We start from the raw sequence: 21,134 nt of genomic DNA on the forward strand, positions 1-21,134 counted from the left end.
GACAGCATTGCATATATACTGGTACTTAGAATGCCAAAACAGCTTCCACTGGAAAAACAAAATAAGTTGGACTATGGATCTCCCAAGATCACCTTAACTCCTCTTCTGCCCAGCATTCCCTGATCCCCCTTTCTCCCTTCTTCTCAATATTCACCTGGCTGACCCCCCCCTTCTGTCCCTCCCCATGGTCCCTTCTAAGGTCCTCTTTCTTCTATTTCTAACATAGCTTCTTCTCTAATCCTGTCTTACCTCAATCCCATGTCCCCTCTTCCTTTTCTGTCCCCACATTCTCCAACGATCCTTTCTCAGTTTCTCTGCCTCCCATTCTCCCCAATGACTCCTCAAGTTCTCTGTCTCCTATCCTTCCATGACCTCTTCTATGGTACTCTTCCCATTCCTTCCTCTTTGGCCCCCATTCCCACCAGTGGCTTTCTCTTCATGTCCTCTGCACCCCATCCCCTCCTTCATGATCTCCTCTAAGGTCCTCTTCCTCAATTTTCCTCAGTAGCACATTCTCAGCAACACTGTATAAGATGAATCATATTACAAGATCTCACAGATTCAAATAAATAGTGACTCTTGGGGAACTCACCATCAGCAGGTATTTGGCCCTTGGTGCATTTACCATGGCTTCAACAGTTGTTGCAATTGTTGCTGGTGACAAGAAGCATTATGCTTCCTTTCCGTTTTAGCCACAACTATACAGGGGAGGCCCCATCAGAGGGACTGGGGTCAGGCTGGCTGTGGCAGTGAAGCAGTGTCAAGCTCTCATCTCCTTACCCATGGTAGCTCTTTACTTTCTGCTAGCCCAGTTTGAATGCAGTGGCAGCATGAGGTGCGGTGGGAAGGCGATGTGAATTCATGGCCAATGGCAGACCCCAACATGAGCTGCCAAGCACAGAAAGAAGCAGCTGTGCCAGTAATGGGTGTCAGCATAAGACAACTGCTAGAAGAGACAACGGTGGCGGTGGTGACAGGCCTAGACACCATCCATCATAAGAGGCAGCAGCAGGAGGGAGGTAATGACAGCAGCAGTGGGTGGCCAACAGTGATTCTGACTCCATGGGGTCATCGGCATGCAGGTACAGTTTCAGCATGTCTCCATGCTCCCACTTCTTTCTCTGCGGCTGTGGCTGCAGATTGACCGAATGCCCTATATTTGAGCAGACATCTAGCAAAAAAGGTGTCTTACTAAGTCCCAGCATGTCCTGCAGAAAAAAGTTCTGTAGCGAAGTATGAATGTGACACACTTTGGGGTAGATTTTAAAAAAGTACGCCCATGCATACTTTTGTTCGCACGACCAGCGCAAACAAAAGTACACCGGATTTTAATAGATAGGCGCGTAGCCGCGTGATTCTTTTAAAATCCAGGGTCGGCGCGCGCAAGGCTGCCCAAAATCGGCAGAATGCGCGTGCCGAGTCGCGCAGCCTGCCTCCATTCCCTCTGAGGCCACTCCGAAATCAGAGCGGCCTCGGAGGGAATTTTCCTTCCGCCTCCCCCCACCTTCCCCTCCCTTCCCCTACCTAACCCACCCCCGGCCCTAACTAATTCCCCCCCCATCTCTATTCCAAAGTTACGCCCCCGATGATGCGCCGGCCGCGTCACGCCCCCCCCCCCGACACACCCCTGACATGACCCCCAGGAAAGCCCCGGGGACTTAAACGTGTCCCGGGGTTTTGCGCGCGCCAGCAGCCTATGCAACATAGGCTCGGTGCGCGTAGGGGGAGCTTGGGGCAGGTTTTCGGGGGGGGGGGTACGCACGTATCTTACGCGTATCTTGTGCGCGTACCCCTTTGAAAATCTGCCCCTTTATGTTGAACATCCTCCCCATGTGAGTAGCTGGATTCTCTGATTCTATGATACGTGCTGGCACAGCTTGCTTCATGGCAGCCTGCAGGGTTTTCTGCCATTTTCTGCTATTTGGGTTTCTTTTGAAGCTTACAGCTTTTCAGTTTTTGCTTCAATTTAAGTGGCTGCTGGAAGGGTAGAAATAGGGAATATTTTAGTAGTTGTAGATCTTTTATGATTTTCTTAGGTTGTCTCTGGGTTACTATGTTACTACAAATGTTATCTAAGTCAACACCCACCTCCTTCCTTTTTCCTGAACTGTAATGACATATGCAGACAATCTGAGGCCTACCAGACTCTACTGTTAAACCCAGTATAACTGCAGTTTCCTCACTGCCTTGATGAAAGGAAGAGAGCTCTCAAAAGCTAGTCATACTGTATTGAGTTATTCCAATTAATAAGTAACACATACAACTTGTTTCTTCACCCTTCTACATATTCACATGGACTAACAGAAACCACAATTCTTATTAGTTTACAAATGGTCAACATTTTTAATCAATTTTTCTGAGGTATTGCATATAATATCAGCTATCAGTCTTGAGTATAATGAGAGGTTATATGTTATCAGCATAGCTAAGTTAAAACTTTAAATTGGAAATAATGCAATTGAAATGATGAAGGAAGCATATAGAGATAAAAGAGCTGGTGTGGCCTTTCCTTTAAAGGGTTCTTAAAGCAGAGAATCCATCACCGGATATAGAAGGAACAACTTAAAATGCTGCAAGACCAGGAGAAACAAAACATATTTAAAAAAAATAAGGTTGGGGACACCCAAGAGACATGAATGTAGTTTTAGGGTGGTTTCCTAATGATAATGTACTTAACTGTGTTAAAAATACACATTGATCCAAAAGGTAGGAAGAGGTTAAGATAATTAATGTCATAGTTGTGGGCAATTTAGTATCATAAACAATGCAAAAGCTGTATTGGAACTGGGCCAGGTGTTATTGCCAGACATGCGATTAATTACAGTGAGTAGGAGAGGATCACTTTATCAAAGCCTTTAATAAGAAATTGGATGGCCGAAAATATCCTTACGTGGGCAGCCAGGACTATCCAGCTTTTCTCTTTCACATATCCTCCTTCACACAGTCTAAACATAACTGCTCACAAATAAATATGGGCACATACTTGGATATCAAGGGACACAGCTTTATTAACGTTATATGGACATTTGACAAAAAAACAGGATCAAATTTGAATTAGCAGTGCATCTGCCAAGCCCCAGCAAGAAAGGCTACTCTCAGGCTACCATGGTCTGAAGGCATAGGTCAGTCAGTTGCCACCACCAACTGGGTTTCTGCCAAGCCCTAGCAGAAGGTCCATGCTAGGGGTGACAAAACAATCACACCAGTAGTTCCCAAAGTTTGCCACTGTCAGCCAGGCAAGAAGGATCCACATTGCCATGATTGGGTATCCCACCACAGACACAGGATAGTCACAGACTTGTCCATGACTATCACAGAACGTCAAAACTTTCACATTAGATAACACATCATTATACACAAGAAGAAGAGCTCACTGGTCTTCCTCTGGGATCCCACACTGTTTCTTGGCCTCCTAGCTGAACGTCTATTTATTTATTAATTTTTTTACAATACTGTGATGGAGCTATTCCAATCACTAACGTTATCCCTATGTGATTTTGCTTTTTAGGGACAGTAGGAAGAGCTTTGATATTTTTGATTCATCCCTTTTTAGGGGATAGGCTTTTTGGGGGTTTATAGGGGCAGATTTTCAAAATGTTACTCGCGTAAATCCTGATTTTATAACATGCACACGACTGGACCCTGTTGTGATTCCTGGTTTCTTCATGTGGTGGTAATTTTGGCTTCCCTGCTCTTATTTTTCACTATCAGGCACCTCCTGGAACTGTGTGATATAGAGTATGAAGTGGTCATGGAGATAGAGATAGAGATAGACAGTGTCAGGTGCATCGGAAGAGAAGTCTTCCTTCCCAACCAGACCTGAACCCAGACCTGTACCACCCCTAGTCTAGGATAAAGCACCAAAACAGGGGACATACAAAACCCGTACCACCCCTAGTCTAAGATGAAGCACCAAAACAGGGGACATACAAAATCACATAAATATAATAAACATAAAACAAACAATACAAATTAGGCTTAAAAATAAAAGCATCAAATCCAGTAAATTCAAGTACAAATAAATAATGTTTCAACCTCTTTTGGAAAAGCTTTAGTAATGTCTCGAATATCAGATGGTAGAATATTCCACATAGTGGGACCAATAATAGAAAAAGCCTGTTGCCTAGTTGACAGTGAGTCTAGCATCTTCTAAATGCTAGAAATACATTTCAGGTGTCTCAGCATGCCTTTTGAATCCCTTGAAGACCAGGCTGGATCGACAGGGGTGGGGCCATACAGAAGGCCATCAGTAGTCTCGTCTGAAAGTGACTTTCTCAGAGCAATTCTGTGGCTCTCTATATAGCATTTCAACCCTGAAGCAAGCAGTCCCTGGTTCAAGGGCAGCTCAAAATGCAAGTTGGTACATGCCATAGTATTTGAATGTCTTCACCATATCCCGTTTGTCTGGTTTCTCTTCCAGTCATACATCTACAATTTCTAAATTCACATCCTGCATCATTCAGTCAGCCTGGCTCTGGGGTGCCCTCAACCCAATCCTGTGCTTCCTGAGATATAACAGTCAGAATTAGATTAAGTATTCTGGATGCTGCCTATCAATGTATATAAAGGGCATTGCCATTTCCTTTATATTTCTTCGGATGGGTACATCAATCTCATTGCAGCCTAACATCTGTCTATCCTGTGCCAATTGCATAACACTCTGGCTCTTGACTTTAGAATCAACAATAGAATTTTCCCATGGTTACTTTCCTGGTAAATGTCTATTCGTGTATGGCATCCCCCTTGTGTACTACTCTTCTGAGTTTCTGCACCCTATAGTGTGTGATACTGCACCTTGCATTGAATCTTAATTACCAAGCATTTGATCACTCCTCAGGCTCTTCTAGATCATGTTTCATTTTATCTGCTCCCACGGGAATATAGCCTCTATTGTGGATCGATCTTAATACTGTTGTAGATGTTAATGTCATCTGCTAAAAAGCAAACCTTCATTCTAAACCCTCCCCAGTATCACTCTCTAAGATACTGCACAGAAGGTCCAGCTGCCTTTCCTTTCAAACTTTGCGGAGGAACTAATAACAATAAGCTCTTATAGATGCTTTAAAGGAATTGAGGAAAATATGATATAAAGCCAAATACAAGAGAAAAGTTTGAATTAGGCACGAAGAAGTAAGGCTTGGAAGGTAGAAAAAGACCGATTTGGCTTGGTAAGGATCAAAATAACGGCTAGTCATGTCCCTAGAGAGAAAAAAAAAGGAAGTGGGGAGAGATTTAGGAAAGAAAAAAGTTGAAGTTATTGTGTGGGATGAAAAGATGAGCAACTCATTAGTGGGTATTTACTGAAATGCACTAATGCACATTGATTTTCAGTAGGTCCCATTAATATCAATGTACAGTTTGTGTATTTATCTTTATGGTATTATATTTAATTATTGTATATGCATTTTAAAGTCTGAATTACTGCTTTTTTATTGTGTTTATTATTCAATTGTTTTATTTATTGCTGCACTCCACCCTGAGTCAATATGAGAAATGCAGATACAAACTGACAAATATTTACTAACAATCCCCTAGATTCATCAAATCGCAATAAAAAAAGGGGTGTGGTTAGGGTAATTTTTCAGGTACTGCATTGCATAGCTATTTTACTGCAATGCACATTAAGTTTATCTCACCCGCAATATTTTTGCATTTTGGGCTGCTGCTGGCTAGAGAGAGAGCCAATGAAGAGGCACACATATTAGTCAACTTTTTATACCACTGTAAGAAAGGGCATTCTGAACTTGTGGTGAGGTTTGGGTGGTGTGCTAGGTTTTGGGGGGCAGTTTTACATGCACGAACAGCACAGTAGACATTAGGGATGTGAATCGTTTTTTGACGATTTAAAATATCGTCCGATATATTTTAAATCGTCAAAAATCGTTAGGGCCACGATACAATACCAATTCCCCTGATTTATCGTTAAAAATCGTAAATCGGGGGAAGGGGGAGGGCAGGAAAACCGGCACACTAAAACCCCCTAAAACCCACCCCCGACCCTTTAAATTAAATCCCCCACCCTCCCGAACCCCCCCCCCAAATGCTTTAAATTACCTGGGGATCCAGCGGTGGTCCAGAACGGCTTAAAGCATTTGGGGGGGGGTTCGGGAGGGTGGGGGATTTAATTTAAAGGGTCGGGGGTGGGTTTTAGGGGGTTTTAGTGTGTCGGCTCACGATTTTAACGATTTTCACGATAGTTTACACACCCAAACGGCAACAATACGATTCCCTCCCCCTCCCAGCCGAAATCGATCGTTAAGACGATCGAGGACACGATTCACATCTCTAGTAGACATCAGTGAAGATTTTATGTGTGATAAATATTGCAAATCTCAGTTCGGCCATAATGCATAGCTATCGTAGGCATAACACCAGGAAAAAATGTGTAGTTAAATCCTGTGATAGTGTGTGTTACTTTATTGCATGCAACACTGAGCACCCTTCATTTTCATAAACTCCTCCCACTTGACTACATTTTTAAAATTTGCATTTATTGCATACGCTATTGCCATTGATAATGCCCTAATGCAATTTGATGTGACCCTGAATATGTGTTAACACATTATGACATTTTAGTAAATATACCATTATGTCAGAAGTTAAGTGGATTTTTCCTTGGAAATGTTTTTTTTTTTCATTCATATTGGTAGAAGAAATCTTGGAAAACCAGTTAGAAAGAGTGAAGATTGAAAATGGATTTAAATTTGCAGGAGGCATAGAATTTAAATTTCATATTGGTATTTTCAGCCCTTTATACAATCTGCTGAAGTTGACATTTTTCACAGTAGATGCTGGTGGGAGAAAAACATTAAATGCAAATTTACATTGAACAACATTTTAAAAAATGCAGATTTGTAAATGACTTATATATTGGCCAGGTAATAATTTCAAATCTCTTCCACCCAATAAATGTCTGAGTTTGCTAAAGATGGATAAAAAAAAGGGAGCAGAAATAAACCACAACTTATATTTATGGATTATACAGCATTTGAAATGTTTATGAAAATCAATCACAGTTTTATGTTCATGTACAAAAGTTCTAATCATATCAGTTTGCAACGTGGCAGATTGCTGGGCTTTATTATCGGAACTGTACTTTGTGTTTCCAGGAGTCTCATTATTATTCGTTTTTTTTCCCTTATGTAATGAAGGTGCTTTATAAAGAAGGTGTGGGAGCTGGTACAGCAGTGAAAGAGACTCCAGAGACTGAGCGAGTAAAGAAAACTCAGCAGAGCATCAGTGCTGTAAGTTCTTAGAACTTTAATTCCCTTTTCCCAGATGCATTTCTTCACTAGAGCACAGTATCTTCATTAAGGATGTGCATTCATCTAAAACGAAACTGCAAAATGCAGCCCCCTGAATGAAACAAATCTTATTCGTTCATTTCATTTTGAACTAATGATTTGGGCCTAGGCCTAGGCCCAAAGAAGGGATCATAGCCTAGGTCTGAGTATGACACCAGGGTCTCAGTGGAGGTATTGGCTGATGCCGGGGCCTCAGCCGAGACCCCCAAAAATTAAAACAAAAAAAAAAACAAAACAAAAAAACTTACCTTATCCATCTGGTATCTGGTGAAGGCCGGGTCTCAATGTTGGACCCAGGCCCAACACCACAACCCGACCTGGAGGCCAGGTCCTGATGCGAACCCAGGCCTGACACTGCAACCCGACCCGGAGGCTGGGTTCCGATGCCAGGGCTTAGGCCCGGAACCAGGCCTGATGCTGTGACCCAGCCCTGAGGCTGGATCCTAGTGCCAGGGCCTTGACACAGACAAATGCTCGATGCTGCAACCCGGCCTGGGGGCCAGGTCCCAGTGCTGGGGCCTGGACCCAGACCTAGGCCCAGTGCCAAAGCCTTGGCCAGGAGACCAGATCCTGACCCCTGGGCTGAGGCCAAAGGTCAGGCTCAGGCCTCAGAAACTCTTCTTCATCCTCTTAGTTCTTTGACACTTACAAGCCAAATGACACTGTCTGTTGGGGACGCACTGGAGTTTATTAACCCTAGTGGATGGTGCCATTTTGATGTACAGCAATGTGTCCAGGTCAGGTCATGGCATTGAGCCTTATTCCGGGCAAAGGCCCTGGCATCGAAACCCAGCCTCTGGACCTGGGTTCAGGCCCCGGCCTAGGTCGAGGACCCGGCTGCAGGTCAGGCTGAAGCCTTAGCCTTGCGTAGGCCATGGTTGTGGTGATCTACTGTGCCTTCTGCTTATGCAAGGCTGAGGCTGAAGCCAACGCATCCCCACCAGACCGGGTAATTGGGGCATTTTTTCGAGCAGGTGGATGGGAGGCCCCGGAAGCCTTATTTTTGTTTTTTGGCTGTTTTGTGTTGGGTTTTTTTTTATTTTAATTGTTTGATTGTTTTTTCTCACCAATGAAAATGAATAAAACAATCCACAAACCAAAATTCATGGGAAAAAACAAATTTTTTTCTCCTGCACATTCTTAATCTTTATTGCCTTTATCCTGATACATTTTCATTAGAATATTCAGTCTGTTACTCTGCATTAAAACTAGTGAGGCTGTGCCATTTTAATAAAGCAAAAGGATAAGAGACTGAGGTAGAATCATATTTTTAGGAAAATGATTTAATAAATTAACAAAGGAGCTGAATGACAAACAAATTAGATAAATACACCAAAGTAAAAATATGCTAATAAACCATGGCAAAATCTTTCAGCTAATAGATACACAAAGATCTTCATTTATAGAGGATAATAGTATATGCATATTAATGTAATTATACATACAGTATAATGTAATTTCCATTATAACAACCCATCATTGTGCTCACATTCATATCACTTTTCTGATAGCATTTCATGTTCCTCTGATACAGGCTGTTCTCAGATAAAACATATGTTGGGCCATAATAGTGGGACCGTCTTGATGGGTATAATTCTTAAATAGGCCATGTAGCTGCAAAGCATGTAGGTACTTTGTAAAGCAGCTAGCATGAAGCATGCAAGCTAAAAGCACCTACATGCTTTACACAGGCTAATTTTGTGGATGGCAAAGGAGGCATGTACCGGTATTCTTTTGGAAATTCCATGTAAGTCTGCCAGTTTTCACTCCTAATCTGATCATATCTTAGGGGATACCTCTTTTTCACCCAGCTAAATGTATGTATGCTGATTAAACCTACGTATAGTTCTAACAGACCAGAGAAGAGCGATTTCAGAAAGGGCAATTTACCTGGGTAAATAGGCTGCCCGGAAATTACTCACATGCCTGGTAAAAGTAAGTTTGGGATTCTGTAACTTGCACAAGACAGACTGATTTGAAAATTGTATATGTTTATAAACCTTTAACACTAAAAATATGATGATTGTCGTCCCTAAGAGCCTGATGTATTGTTTGCTTTTGAGATATCTTTACATGATGATAGATCGTATTATATGATACTTTGAACAGCAGTATTACTCTGACTTTTGTAAATAGTTTCTCTGTTTTCTTTGGCAGTGTGTGTGGGGGGGGGAGGCTATGATTTTTAAACAAAAGTATTCTTCTCCTCATATAGTCGTCTCTTCTGTGTGTATACGTTTTTAATGAGGGTCATATGTAGCTGGGTCTGCTTTCAAGACAAGCAGATCAGTGAGATGAGTGTGAGGCTCCTAATTTGTGTCTCTTTGTTTCAGTTTCTTTAAGAAAAATATATTTGCTGGCTTTTTTTGCAGAGATGATTCTTGTTATGATTAATTGCATTTGTCTATACTCTACATGTTTTGACTAGAAGCAAATGTATTAAAGATACCTACATCAATGCCTCTGGGGAAGTTCCTGTTTGTGTATTTGATGTACTTAGCTGTGGATGTTTAGGGCGTGGCCTGATCCTTTGGAGGTCTTCTTGCTGAAAATCCGCATTTTAAAGTTTATCTGGAAAAGCTGTTAAAGAATTCTGAAATCTGTCCTCACTGGATAGTAAGAAGGCAATTTTCATATTTCTCATGGTGCTTGCAAGCCAGTTTTCAAAGGGAAACTCCCTGCAGAGTTTCCTTTTCAAAATTCTTGTGGCACCAGTGCCTTGGGGATTTTTGCCCGACCTTCTTGCAAGTGCAAAGCATGCTGGATAAAGAATGCAGGGGGATTTTAAACTGAAACCCTTGCTTGTTCTTTACCGGTCCTGCTTTAACCCTGCCCCCAGTGCTGCCCCTTTGGACAGCACATATACTTTTCCCCGCATGGTGGGATGGGGACAATTTTCAAAGGGTTTTTTTTTCCCCATGGATAATACCCAAAGAATTCCTTTGAAAATTTCCCTGTAAAATAATTTATTTTCACTGTTTATTATTTTGTTTGGAAACCAGCACCTAGAAAAAGGGGCATGTTTATGGCACAACAGTAGTATCCATTGTTATAGAGTCCATCAAGCTAGGGTGAGAGAGCATAGTAGAATTTCATCTTTGTGAGACTTTCCTCACTCCAAATGATGTCAAGACTTCACTGAGGAGTACTGTGCTGTTCATACGTCTCACTCTACATGAAAAACTGGCCCCTAAACCCTAAACCACCACCAACACCTCACCTCGAGCTATTATATGCCCCTCCTAAAGGCATATAAATAGTTGCACACTGTGAGGGCCTCCTCAGATGCTCTACTCCATTCCACTCCCTCCCTCTCCCTGCCCTCTCCTCACCTCCCAAGTCCAGAAGTGGCCGAAATGCATTTTGAATAATGTATCACAAATTGTGTTATGGCCGTTTCGGACATATTGCACAGCTTAACACCGGGACAAAAGGCGTAGTTATTTCCAGCATTAAAACAGTGCAATATTGCCCCTCATTTTAATAATTCTAACCCAAACTCCTCCCTAATCCTGCCCCTTCCCGAAATTTGCATTTGCGCCGAGCGATAGCATTATTATCGCATACGTTATGACATTAACACAATTAAGCATTTTGATGAATGACCCTGTTTGTGTGAAATGTAAAAATTATTGAATTTATATCTTTTAAGATGTAAAGAAAGCATCCATGTTTTAATTAATGATTTGATGTGATTAGTTTACTTGTACAGTAGTTAATGGTTTCTTCATAAACCTTTAGTAGAAGTATAAAAAAATAATTTGATAGAAGATAACGACCATATAGCCCATCTAATATACTAATTTTCCCTATTTCACCTTCACCTTTACCTTGGTTTTCTCATCCCCTAGTACTATTTATACTTTTTGCTTGCTTTTGGGATTTGTTAGATTTTGTCCTACCACCTCCACTAGGAGGCTGTTCTATTCATCCATTCACTTTCTGTGAAGAAATGCTTCCTTATGTTTCTCCAGAGCATTATCCCTTCCAGATATTTTAGCACTTATTCTAGAAGCTCCTTTCCACTTAAAAGTTGTAGGCTAGCCTTTTGTGTGTTATTCTTATGTAACCCCAATTCAGTGCATGAGCTGAATCTTAGCAGGGTCATAAAAATCCTGGGGCAGAGTCCCAGTGTCACAATCACGAGTCCTTGTCCCCCATGGAGTGGGTTCTTTGACTCTTGAGGGGAAAGATATCCTTCAAGACCCTAGGCTAGGGTCAAATCCATTCTGTGTGTGTCACCATGGCTATGTGGGGCAGGAACACTGACAAAACAGGCTGGACTCGATAGATGGGTGTTCACAATAAAGTTTGCTGTGATTGATTGCAAAATAATAAAGATGTAAATCAAAATGAGATGTCCAGTTACAACTAGATTCTTCAGTCATGGAAGTACAAATTTAAAGTGTCTCTACCTCTGTGGAGGTATCCTTCAGTACAGGGCCTTCGAATCTGCTTATCCTCAATGGGGCAGAATGATAATTATCTCAAGTTGGCTGAGGAGTCCCAGGTGTGGATGAGTCCCCTCCCCACAATACCTGAGGTCCATGGATATTCTCAATCTCCAGTCTGTCCTGTGTCCCCAGGGTGGAAATTCTTTTAGGGGTTTCCAGACGTCCTTCTCCTCTTCTCTCCCTTGACTTCCTCTTCAAATTGGATGGATGCAGACCTTTCTTGAGGAAAGGCCTCTTACTGGAAACAGTTCTTAAAGCTTTTAGCTCTGGGATAAGGAAGGAGGTGAAGGGCAGAAAAAAAACCTTCCTTCCCTATCAGGTAGACAAAAGTAGGCAAAGCTTCTACTTCCACTTTAATAGTCACTGAAACCTGCACTTGGATGGGGCAAAGAGGTTTACAGCTTCCTTCTGAGCTCCCTGGACTTGGGAAAACAGCCTGCCAGATATGCACAAGTCCTCAGCTGAAACAAGAAATCCAAAACTTAGGAAAACAGCAAAAATCCTTCCTTCACTCTTAAATCCCTCCAGTCCTCTACGGGCAAACTTGCAGGGCAGTGCCTTTCCCTTCCTTAGCTAGGCAGGTATCTAAAATTGGAGAGGACACTGACACACACCTTACACCTTGAAAAGAAAGTCTACACAGCTCCAGACTACTCTGTCCTGGACCCACTTGCTAACTGGGAATCAACCATTGCAGCAAGACTCTGCGGAGGTGCTGTTGAGAATGGCACGTCCCTCTAAGCTGGCTAACCCCAGAGCTGGGATCTAGGTCCATATGGGGAAGGCCCAAGGGATCCCTACACATATCGTTGAGATGTTTGAATATCTTTGTCATATCCTTATTCAACTTTCTCTCATCCAGTGTATGGATGTTTTGGTCCTTAATTCTCACCTCATAAGGTTTCTAAGTACAGACACTGTACCAGGGCCATAGCTAGCTTTAGCTTCTGGCTGATATGGCCTCGGCCATAGGCGCCATATTCCAGAGGGTGCCATCTATCTCACAATTTAGCTGAAGAGCTGCCCCCCCCCCCCCTCCACCTGATACACAGCTATTCGGCAAGAATAGCTTCTGGAGTTCTGTTTATCATCAGGGCTGTCCCTGAAAAGGAGGGAGCTGTCCAAATTGGAATAAAAAAATCATCAATGCTGCCACCCAGCTCAAATGAAGCTTTGGAGCCCCTCCTGCAGAGCTCCGGTCTGACTGACAGAAGAAACATTGGCCTGACTCCAGTCAGAAGGTGCAGCCCATGGAGTTGCTACAAACAGCATCAGCCTTCTACACCCCCCTGTGGGGCAGCAGCACTGACCTTCTACCCCAGCAGTCAAGAGAAGCAGGGCCCACACGGCTGAAAAAAACAGCATCAGCCTTCCACTCCCCTCCCCTCCACTCCCACCCCGGCAGTCATAAGAAGCGTGACTGCGGAGCTAAAAGAAGCAGCATTGGCCTCTCACCTCAGCAGTCAGAAGGAGCCCGCTCTGCATAGTTGCAAGAAGCATCAGCCCCCCCCCCCCCCCCCCCTCCAGGCAGTTAGGAGCATGACCCATGGGAAGAACGAAGCAGCATCAGACTCCCACTCCCCATCCCCCTCCTCACAATCATAAGCAGAAGCAGCAAGGCCAGGAGTTTAGAGGCACAAAGAAAATGTCTAGTGAGTGTCCGAGCTGAAGAAGGAGGCGGCTGCTGCTGCTGCCCCTTGTTCTTCCAGAAGGGGAAAGAAGTGAAAGAGCATGAGAGACAGAGCATGTATGTGTATGTTGTGTGTATGGCTGAGAATGAGAGGGGGTGTGTGTGTGTATATAATTGAACATGAGTCAGTGTGTGTGTGTGTGTATGTATGCATCATTGAGCATGAGAGACAGCTTGTATGTTTATACAGTATATGACAGCATGAGAGACAGCATGTGTTTATATATATATATATATATGTGATTGAGCTTTAGAGCCTGTAAGTGTAAGTATGAGACAGCATGTGTATGTGTGTAGGTAATTGACCATGACAGATAGTGTGTATGATTGATAGCGTGCGTGTGTGTGATTGAACATGAGAGATAGCTTGTGTGTATGACTGAATATGAGACAGCATTTGTGTGTATGACTGATCACGAGAAACAATGTGTGTGTGTGTGTGTGTATGTATGAGACTGAGCTTGAGCCAGATTGTGTGTATGTGTGCCGGAGCATGAGACAGATTGTGTATGTACGTGTGTACGACTGAGCATGAGAAACAGAGCATATGTATGTATAATTGAGCATGAGAGACAGAGCGTTGTGCGTCTGTGTATATTTGACTGAGCGTTTGAGAGAATCTGTGTGTGTATAACTGAGCATATGAGAGAGCCTGTTGCATGTGAGTATATGGTTGAGCCTGTGTGTGTATGTATGATTCAGCATTTGAGAGAGAGGAGAAAGTTTGTGTGTAACAACCCCTGCCCCATTACAAATCCACAACAATCTCAGGGCATCTGGAAATCAAAATTTCCAGGTATGGAGAATGGGAGATTTTTTAATATCTTAATTAGTTTTAATTTATTGTGTGTTATTTGATGTATCCAATAATTTAGAATATTTTTTATTGCCATTTGGAATATTTTTAGATGAGTTTCTAATTATCGAATGTTTTGAAATATTTATTCTTTATATTAGTATAGTTAATTATTAAGATTGATGGCTTATATTTCTTGATTTTATTATTTGATGCTTTATGAGGTTCTGGTTTTCCATCGTTTATTTTTTGCACCATTGTAACGTATTTTAATTTTTTAATTTTAATTGTACATCCTTTTATTTCTTGTTTTCAGATTTAAATTGTGTATGCTATTTTGTTCACCTCCTAGGCCTTTTTAAGTGTTAGATGGTTTATAAATTTTAATAAATGTAAATGTAGAGTCTGGCTTGTTGCCGTTTCCAGTTCAGTTTTTGTCTGCAGGTTTCTATTTATATTTTATGGACTCTTTATTCTGTATTTGGTGAAGGTCTGTTTGTATTCTGTACATATGAAGAAGGTGAGGTATTCTGCTAGTATGTGGTTTCTGTGTAGGGATTTATAGCAGCCTCGCTTGTTCTATTTTACTAATAGGAAAAGTGATTAGAAAATAAAATGTAGAGAAAAGCATTTTATATTTAGTTTAGTGAATGGAATATGCCAATTTTGGGAATATGCGGCCCATGATACTTTATTTTGCACAATAAAGGAGTAAATGCATTTTATAAATAAACACATTTCTCTGCTGTTGCAAGACATGCAACATTTGGCTTCTTGGGGTTTCCAGTTCAGTTTTTGAATGAAGGCTTATGGTACCAGAATTGTACTAGTTCCAATTGATCTGGAAGCCCAACGAAGCATGGGAAAACTGCTTGGGGGAAAATTTAAAAAATACAATTAAAGACCCCTTTATTTAACAGAGTCCCCTAGCTTGTTTTCAGGGTGAGGGTACACTTTTTCACTTGGCCATAAGTGGCAAATGGCCTGGCTATGGCTCTGGACTATACCATTTTGGTAGGCCCCTTCTAGACTGCTGCTAATTGTCTGTAACTTTATATATCCAGAACTGGATACAATACCACAAAAAGTCTACAATTTCTGAAATATTTAAGTTTCCTTTATTAAAAACTCCTTTCATTTGCCCAGGTTTATTGGATTTATTGCATTTTAAAAATTAAATGCAGTGGCATATTTTGCATAGGCTTGGCAGCGGCACGCGCAAGCCCCGGGACACACGTATGTCCCGGGGCTTTGAAAAAAGGACGGACAAGGGGCGGGGCCAGGGGCAGGGGCGGGGCAGTGGTCCGGGGGGCGGTCTGGGGTGGAGCTGGGGGTGGTTCTGAGTCCTCCAGCACAGCGGGTGTGCCGGGGGATGGCGCACCGGCAGCCAGCTGGCGCACGCAAGTTATGCCAGAGGCAGGCGTAACTCCTGCAATAAAGGTGGGAGGGGATTTAGATAGGGCAGGGGGTGTGTGTTAGATAGGGTAAGGGAGGGGAAGCTGGGGGCGAGCGAAAGGAAAGTTCCCTTCCCCGTTCCCTTCGAAGCCACTCCGATTTCGAAGCGGCCTCGGAGGGAACGGGGAAAGTTCACTTTGAAATACCAAAAGGTGGAATATAAATCAGTCAATCAACTGGGTAGACTGGGTGGTCCAAATGGTCATGTACTATGTTAGTAAGTACAGTACATTCATTAAATGTAAACTGTATATTCTTGATCACTCCTCAAGGAATGTAGATTCCTCCTTATCTTTTTCTATTCCGCCCCAGCCTTGCCCCCTCAATTATCAGCCCTATTATAGATCTTATAGAATCTACAAGAAGTCACACCACCTCTTCCAGCACCTATGGAATATTGCTTATAACAGAGGGACAAGAAGGGAAGGAACATTTCAATATTTGTAATATTTTCCTCTTACTCCACTTCTTCAGGATATACATGTAGAAAATCAAATGTGCAATGCCAGCAGTTAAACTGCCTATAGTTTGCACTTCTGCTGCAGCATCCCATTATGGTCTTATTGATTTCAGCTGAGTTGATCAACCACCCATAGAATTTATAACTGCCAGTTTGGTATAACTGGGGATGATATATGGGTATGTGTGACATCCCAGGCCACATTGCATCAAAAGCATTGCAAGGAAATAAATGTCCTGATTTTCCATTCAGATTCTGTTTCAAATAAATAAATATCTTTACAAACAATGTCCTCTGGTATGGAAGTGATCATATCTTTAACTTTTATTACCATGTTGCTGGAGTACTAGCCAAGCAGAATCTGTTGACATTAATCATGAATGCAAATACTTGCCAATAAAGTAGCACCCGTTCTTCGGTATAGCTATAATGATAATCGTCATTCAGATCTTCATTCACTTCCAGCCAACTCTTAAGTGATAAAGGGTATTTTATCAAGTCCTAGTTTTATTAATCTCATGTGTAGAAAGTCAGCTGAAGGTTGAACACTGTAAATGTCTTTTACTGTATAAACATTGTAGAATTGTTTACAGATTTTATCAACACCAATTCGTAGGGGTGGACAACTGTAAAAACAAAATCAGGATTGACTAAAAGCATTTTTCATGCGCCTTGATATGTTAGTTGATAATGCTGAGGTTACAAATTCTTGTTTGCAGTACTTGTTTTTTAAATTTTCTTTTTTTTTTAGCGTGGCTAGCCTACATCCATTACGTGACTTCTTACCTGGTTGGAACTTACCCCAGTTGTGATCACTGTTGCTTATGATGAGGGGAGGGGTAGACATAGGGTTTTTTCTACCCTGAATTAGGGCCCTCTGTAGTATGTCTTCACAATAGCAATTTTTAGATGCTATTAAAGAATTCTTAGCTGGGGGAACAAGACAAAAAACAGTGTATCAAGTTGCGCTACTAACGTTAATCTCTTTTTCTGTCTTCTGTATTCAAATATTTTAATTTTCCTTAACAAATGCATATTATGTCAGATTACCTGAAGAAGCTGTAGATTTTTTGGCTGAATTTTGTAGTCAAGGCTAGTAGTATAGCTGGATTCAAAAAAGGTTTGGACAAGTTTCTGGAAGATAGATCCATTAACAGTTGTTAGCCAGGTAGACTTGAGGATCACCACCTCTTTCTTCTGAGAATGCCCAACAGGAAATTAATCTTCCCATTGCAATTTGATGGGTTCTTCCAAATGACCTGGTTTAATCACTGATGAGACAAAATTCTGCACTTGGTGGACTATTGGTCTGATCCAGCATTACACTCCTTATATTCTTAGAAGGATAAATAATTTGTACCTAGAGGAAAACACGAACTGTTTTTGCTTGCAATGCATCTGTGAATGGGCTTCCTTTTATCCCACATCAGTATGCAAATCTGAATTACTTTAAATAAGCACTCAAAAGCTGCTTGAATATTAAGTATGCTTGCAATTGCTTTCTTTAATTATTTTTACAATTGTTCTACTTAACATGTAAATGATAATTTTACTCGGTTGCCATTTGAGATATGAATGCCAATATTGAAAAAAGCTGAGCATTTTCAATTTAGGATCCCAAATTATGTGCCTAATTTCAGCCACACTTAAGAGCCTACATTTTTTTTTTTTTTTTTTACATTTTATTGAATTTTTCAACAATTGTTACATTGTAAAAAACAGGAAAATACTTCTGTATAATATAAGACATAAAGAACTTAACATTGCCTAACATAGTATTATTTATACATCAATATATAGTCCACATTATGGGAGGTCTAATACAAATAATGTTCTCATAGTAAATCTGTAAGTAAATTCTTACAGCAGGAGAGTATATCAATTTGTTGCAGATACATTTCTCAACACTTGTTCTTTATCAAGCTAAAATGACTCCAAGTGGGAGGATCTTGAAAGATAAATTTATTCTTTTGGTACGTTACTGAGCACTTACAAGGAAATTTTAAATAAAATAATGCACCTAAGGCTAACACTCTAGGCTTAAGTGTCAAGAATTGCTTACGTCTTGTTTGAGTTGCTCTAGCAACGTCTGGAAAAATTTGGATGCGTTGCCCACAAAAATTTAATTGTTTATTTTCAAAATATTTTTGCATAACTAAGTTTTTGTCTCTCTCCCTACAAAAGGTCACTAATAACGTCGATCTTAAGGATATATCGTCCTGGGAGGCTTCTAAAAATGAAGTCAAATTAGGAGATTTTTGGGCAACATCCATATCCTCCTGACCCTCTTGAGTCATTATCCTTGTCTTAGGGACATAGTATATTTTAGATATACTAGTCTCATCTAATGTTACTATAGACAAAACTTCAGAGAAATACTTTTTAAGTAACTCAATGGCAGAGATTAGTCTAGTTTCTGGAAAATTCAAAAACCTTAAATTTCTACTCCGACTTTGATTTTCCAAAGTTTCCATCTGACGGTGGATAACTATACCATCTTTTATAGAGGAGTTATTTACCTCTTTAAGAATTTCTATCTGGGAGGACATAACCTTTGTTTGTTCTTCAACATGTACTAAACGATTACTGTGTCCTTCCAAAACATTTTTAATTTCAGAAGTGGTTATTCTATTCTGCTCTATAGAATCAGATATAATCTTCTGGAGTTTATCTACAGCCACCCACACATCATTTAAGGTAATATTCTGGGGAACAGTTGGTTCGTTAGTCGCACCCTGCGGTCTCGAATCTAAATGTTGCCCTACTTTTACATTAAAGGAGGGAACAACATCTTTATTTATATTTACTGAATCATTCAGTCCAATAAAACCTTGGTGTGTAGGTGATGCTGAATCCATACCTGGTTGAGTCATCTGCGATGGCCCTTGAGCCTCAGGAACTTCAGGGGATCCCGATGAAAAGGAGATATCAGGGATTATCCTTGAATTGTTTTGTCTCACCCCTCTTACTATGTGGGAGTCCATAGGTCCCCTCACAGGCAGTCCCGGAGATGAGGTCCAAACTTTAACTTTCCTCTTTCTGCCCATAAAAAGGTTTAATATAGCAAAGAAAAATAGGGGCGCGCCCCTTTGGCACGCAGCTTAGGCTGCGCGCCGACGGCTGTGCGCCGTAGCTTCTGCCCTCTTATGGGAGCCAAGTTCCGTCCCCCAACGATGACCTCACAGGGGGGGGCGGAGCGTCAGGGAAATCACCCAGCTGTAGTTCCTCCGGTTTCAGCCCGGGTAGGGCTGCAAACCTCGGTCTCAGTCCCGGCCACAACCTCTCACAGGGAGAGGACTCTCCACAAGAAAAACCTCCAGCTCAGCGCCGCAGCTTCTGCCCTCTTATGGGAGCCAAGTTCCGTCCCCCAACGATGACCTCACAGGGGGGGGCGGAGCATCAGGGAAATCACCCAGCTGTAGTTCCTCCGGTTTCAGCCCGGGTAGGGCTGCAAACCTCGGTCTCAGTCCCGGCCACAACCTCTCACAGGGAGAGGACTCTCCACAAGAAAAACCTCCAGCTCAGCGCCGCAGCTTCTGCCCTCTTATGGGAGCCAAGTTCCGTCCCCCAACGATGACCTCACAGGGGGGGCGGAGCGTCAGGGAAATCACCCAGCTGTAGTTCCTCCGGTTTCAGCCCGGGTAGGGCTGCAAACCTCGGTCTCAGTCCCGGCCACAACCTCTCACAGGGAGAGGACTCTCCACAAGAAAAACCTCCAGCTCAGCGCCGCAGCTTCTGCCCTCTTATGGGAGCCAAGTTCCGTCCCCCAACGATGACCTCACGGGGGGGCGGAGCGTCAGGGAAATCACCCAGCTGTAGTTCCTCCGGTTTCAGCCCGGGTAGGGCTGCAAACCTCGGTCTCAGTCCCGGCCACAACCTCTCACAGGGAGAGGACTCTCCACAAGAAAAACCTCCAGCTCAGCGCCGCAGCTTCTGCCCTCTTATGGGAGCCAAGTTCCGTCCCCCAACGATGACCTCACAGGGGGGGCGGAGCGTCAGGGAAATCACCCAGCTGTAGTTCCTCCGGTTTCAGCCCGGGTAGGGCTGCAAACCTCGGTCTCAGTCCCGGCCACAACCTCTCACAGGGAGAGGACTCTCCACAAGAAAAACCTCCAGCTCAGCACCGCAGATTCTGCCCTCTTATGGGAGCCAAGTTCCGTCCCCCAACGATGACCTCACGGGGGGGCGGAGCGTCAGGGAAATCACCCAGCTGTAGTTCCTCCGGTTTCAGCCCGGGTAGGGCTGCAAACCTCGGTCTCAGTCCCGGCCACAACCTCTCACAGGGAGAGGACTCTCCACAAGAAAAACCTCCAGCTCAGCACCGCAGCTTCTGCCCTCTTATGGGAGCCAAGTTCCGTCCCCCAACGATGACCTCACGGGGGGGGCGGAGCGTCAGGGAAATCACCCAGCTGTAGTTCCTCCGGTTTCAGCCCGGGTAGGGCTGCAAACCTCGGTCTCAGTCCCGGCCACAACCTCTCACAGGGAGAGGACTCTCCACAAGAAAAACCTCCAGCTCAGCGCCGCAGCTTCTGCCCTCTTATGGGAGCCAAGTTCCGTCCCCCAACGATGACCTCACAGGGGGGGGGGAGCATCAGGGAAATCACCCAGCTGTAGTTCCTCCGGTTTCAGCCTGGGTAGGGCTGCAAACCTCGGTCTCAGTCCCGGCCACAACCTCTCACAGGGAGAGGACTCTCCACAAGAAAAACCTCCAGCTCAGCGCCGCAGCTTCTGCCCTCTTATGGGAGCCAAGTTCCGTCCCCCAACGATGACCTCACAGGGGGGGCGGAGCGTCAGGGAAATCACCCAGCTGTAGTTCCTCCGGTTTCAGCCCAGGTAGGGCTGCAAACCTCGGTCTCAGTCCCTGCCACAACCTCTCACAGGGAGAGGACTCTCCACAAGAAAAACCTCCCAAGAGCCTACATTTTAAACTGAAAATTCACCTACATTTAATAACCTAAAATTTAGGACCTAAATG

At 43.0% G+C, this 21,134-nt stretch overlaps 1 protein-coding gene across 5 annotated transcripts in view; it reads left to right on the top strand.

Annotated features, from left to right (window-relative positions):
- NEBL (nebulette) overlaps window positions 1-21,134 on the top strand; it is a 673,305-nt gene that overhangs the window by 565,496 nt on the left and 86,675 nt on the right. For 4 of the 5 annotated variants that reach the window (XM_029588726.1, XM_029588729.1, XM_029588727.1 and 1 more), the window contains one exon: window positions 7,152-7,244. The exons of the other annotated variant lie outside the window; for it this stretch is intronic. In XM_029588726.1, coding sequence (XP_029444586.1) covers window positions 7,152-7,244 — 93 coding nt within the window. The remainder of the gene's footprint in view (window positions 1-7,151; window positions 7,245-21,134) is intronic. 5 annotated transcript variants of the gene reach the window in all.

The sequence above is a fragment of the Rhinatrema bivittatum genome, chromosome 2, assembly GCF_901001135.1.
Source record: "Rhinatrema bivittatum chromosome 2, aRhiBiv1.1, whole genome shotgun sequence".
In the NCBI taxonomy this organism is placed as follows: domain Eukaryota; kingdom Metazoa; phylum Chordata; class Amphibia; order Gymnophiona; family Rhinatrematidae; genus Rhinatrema; species Rhinatrema bivittatum.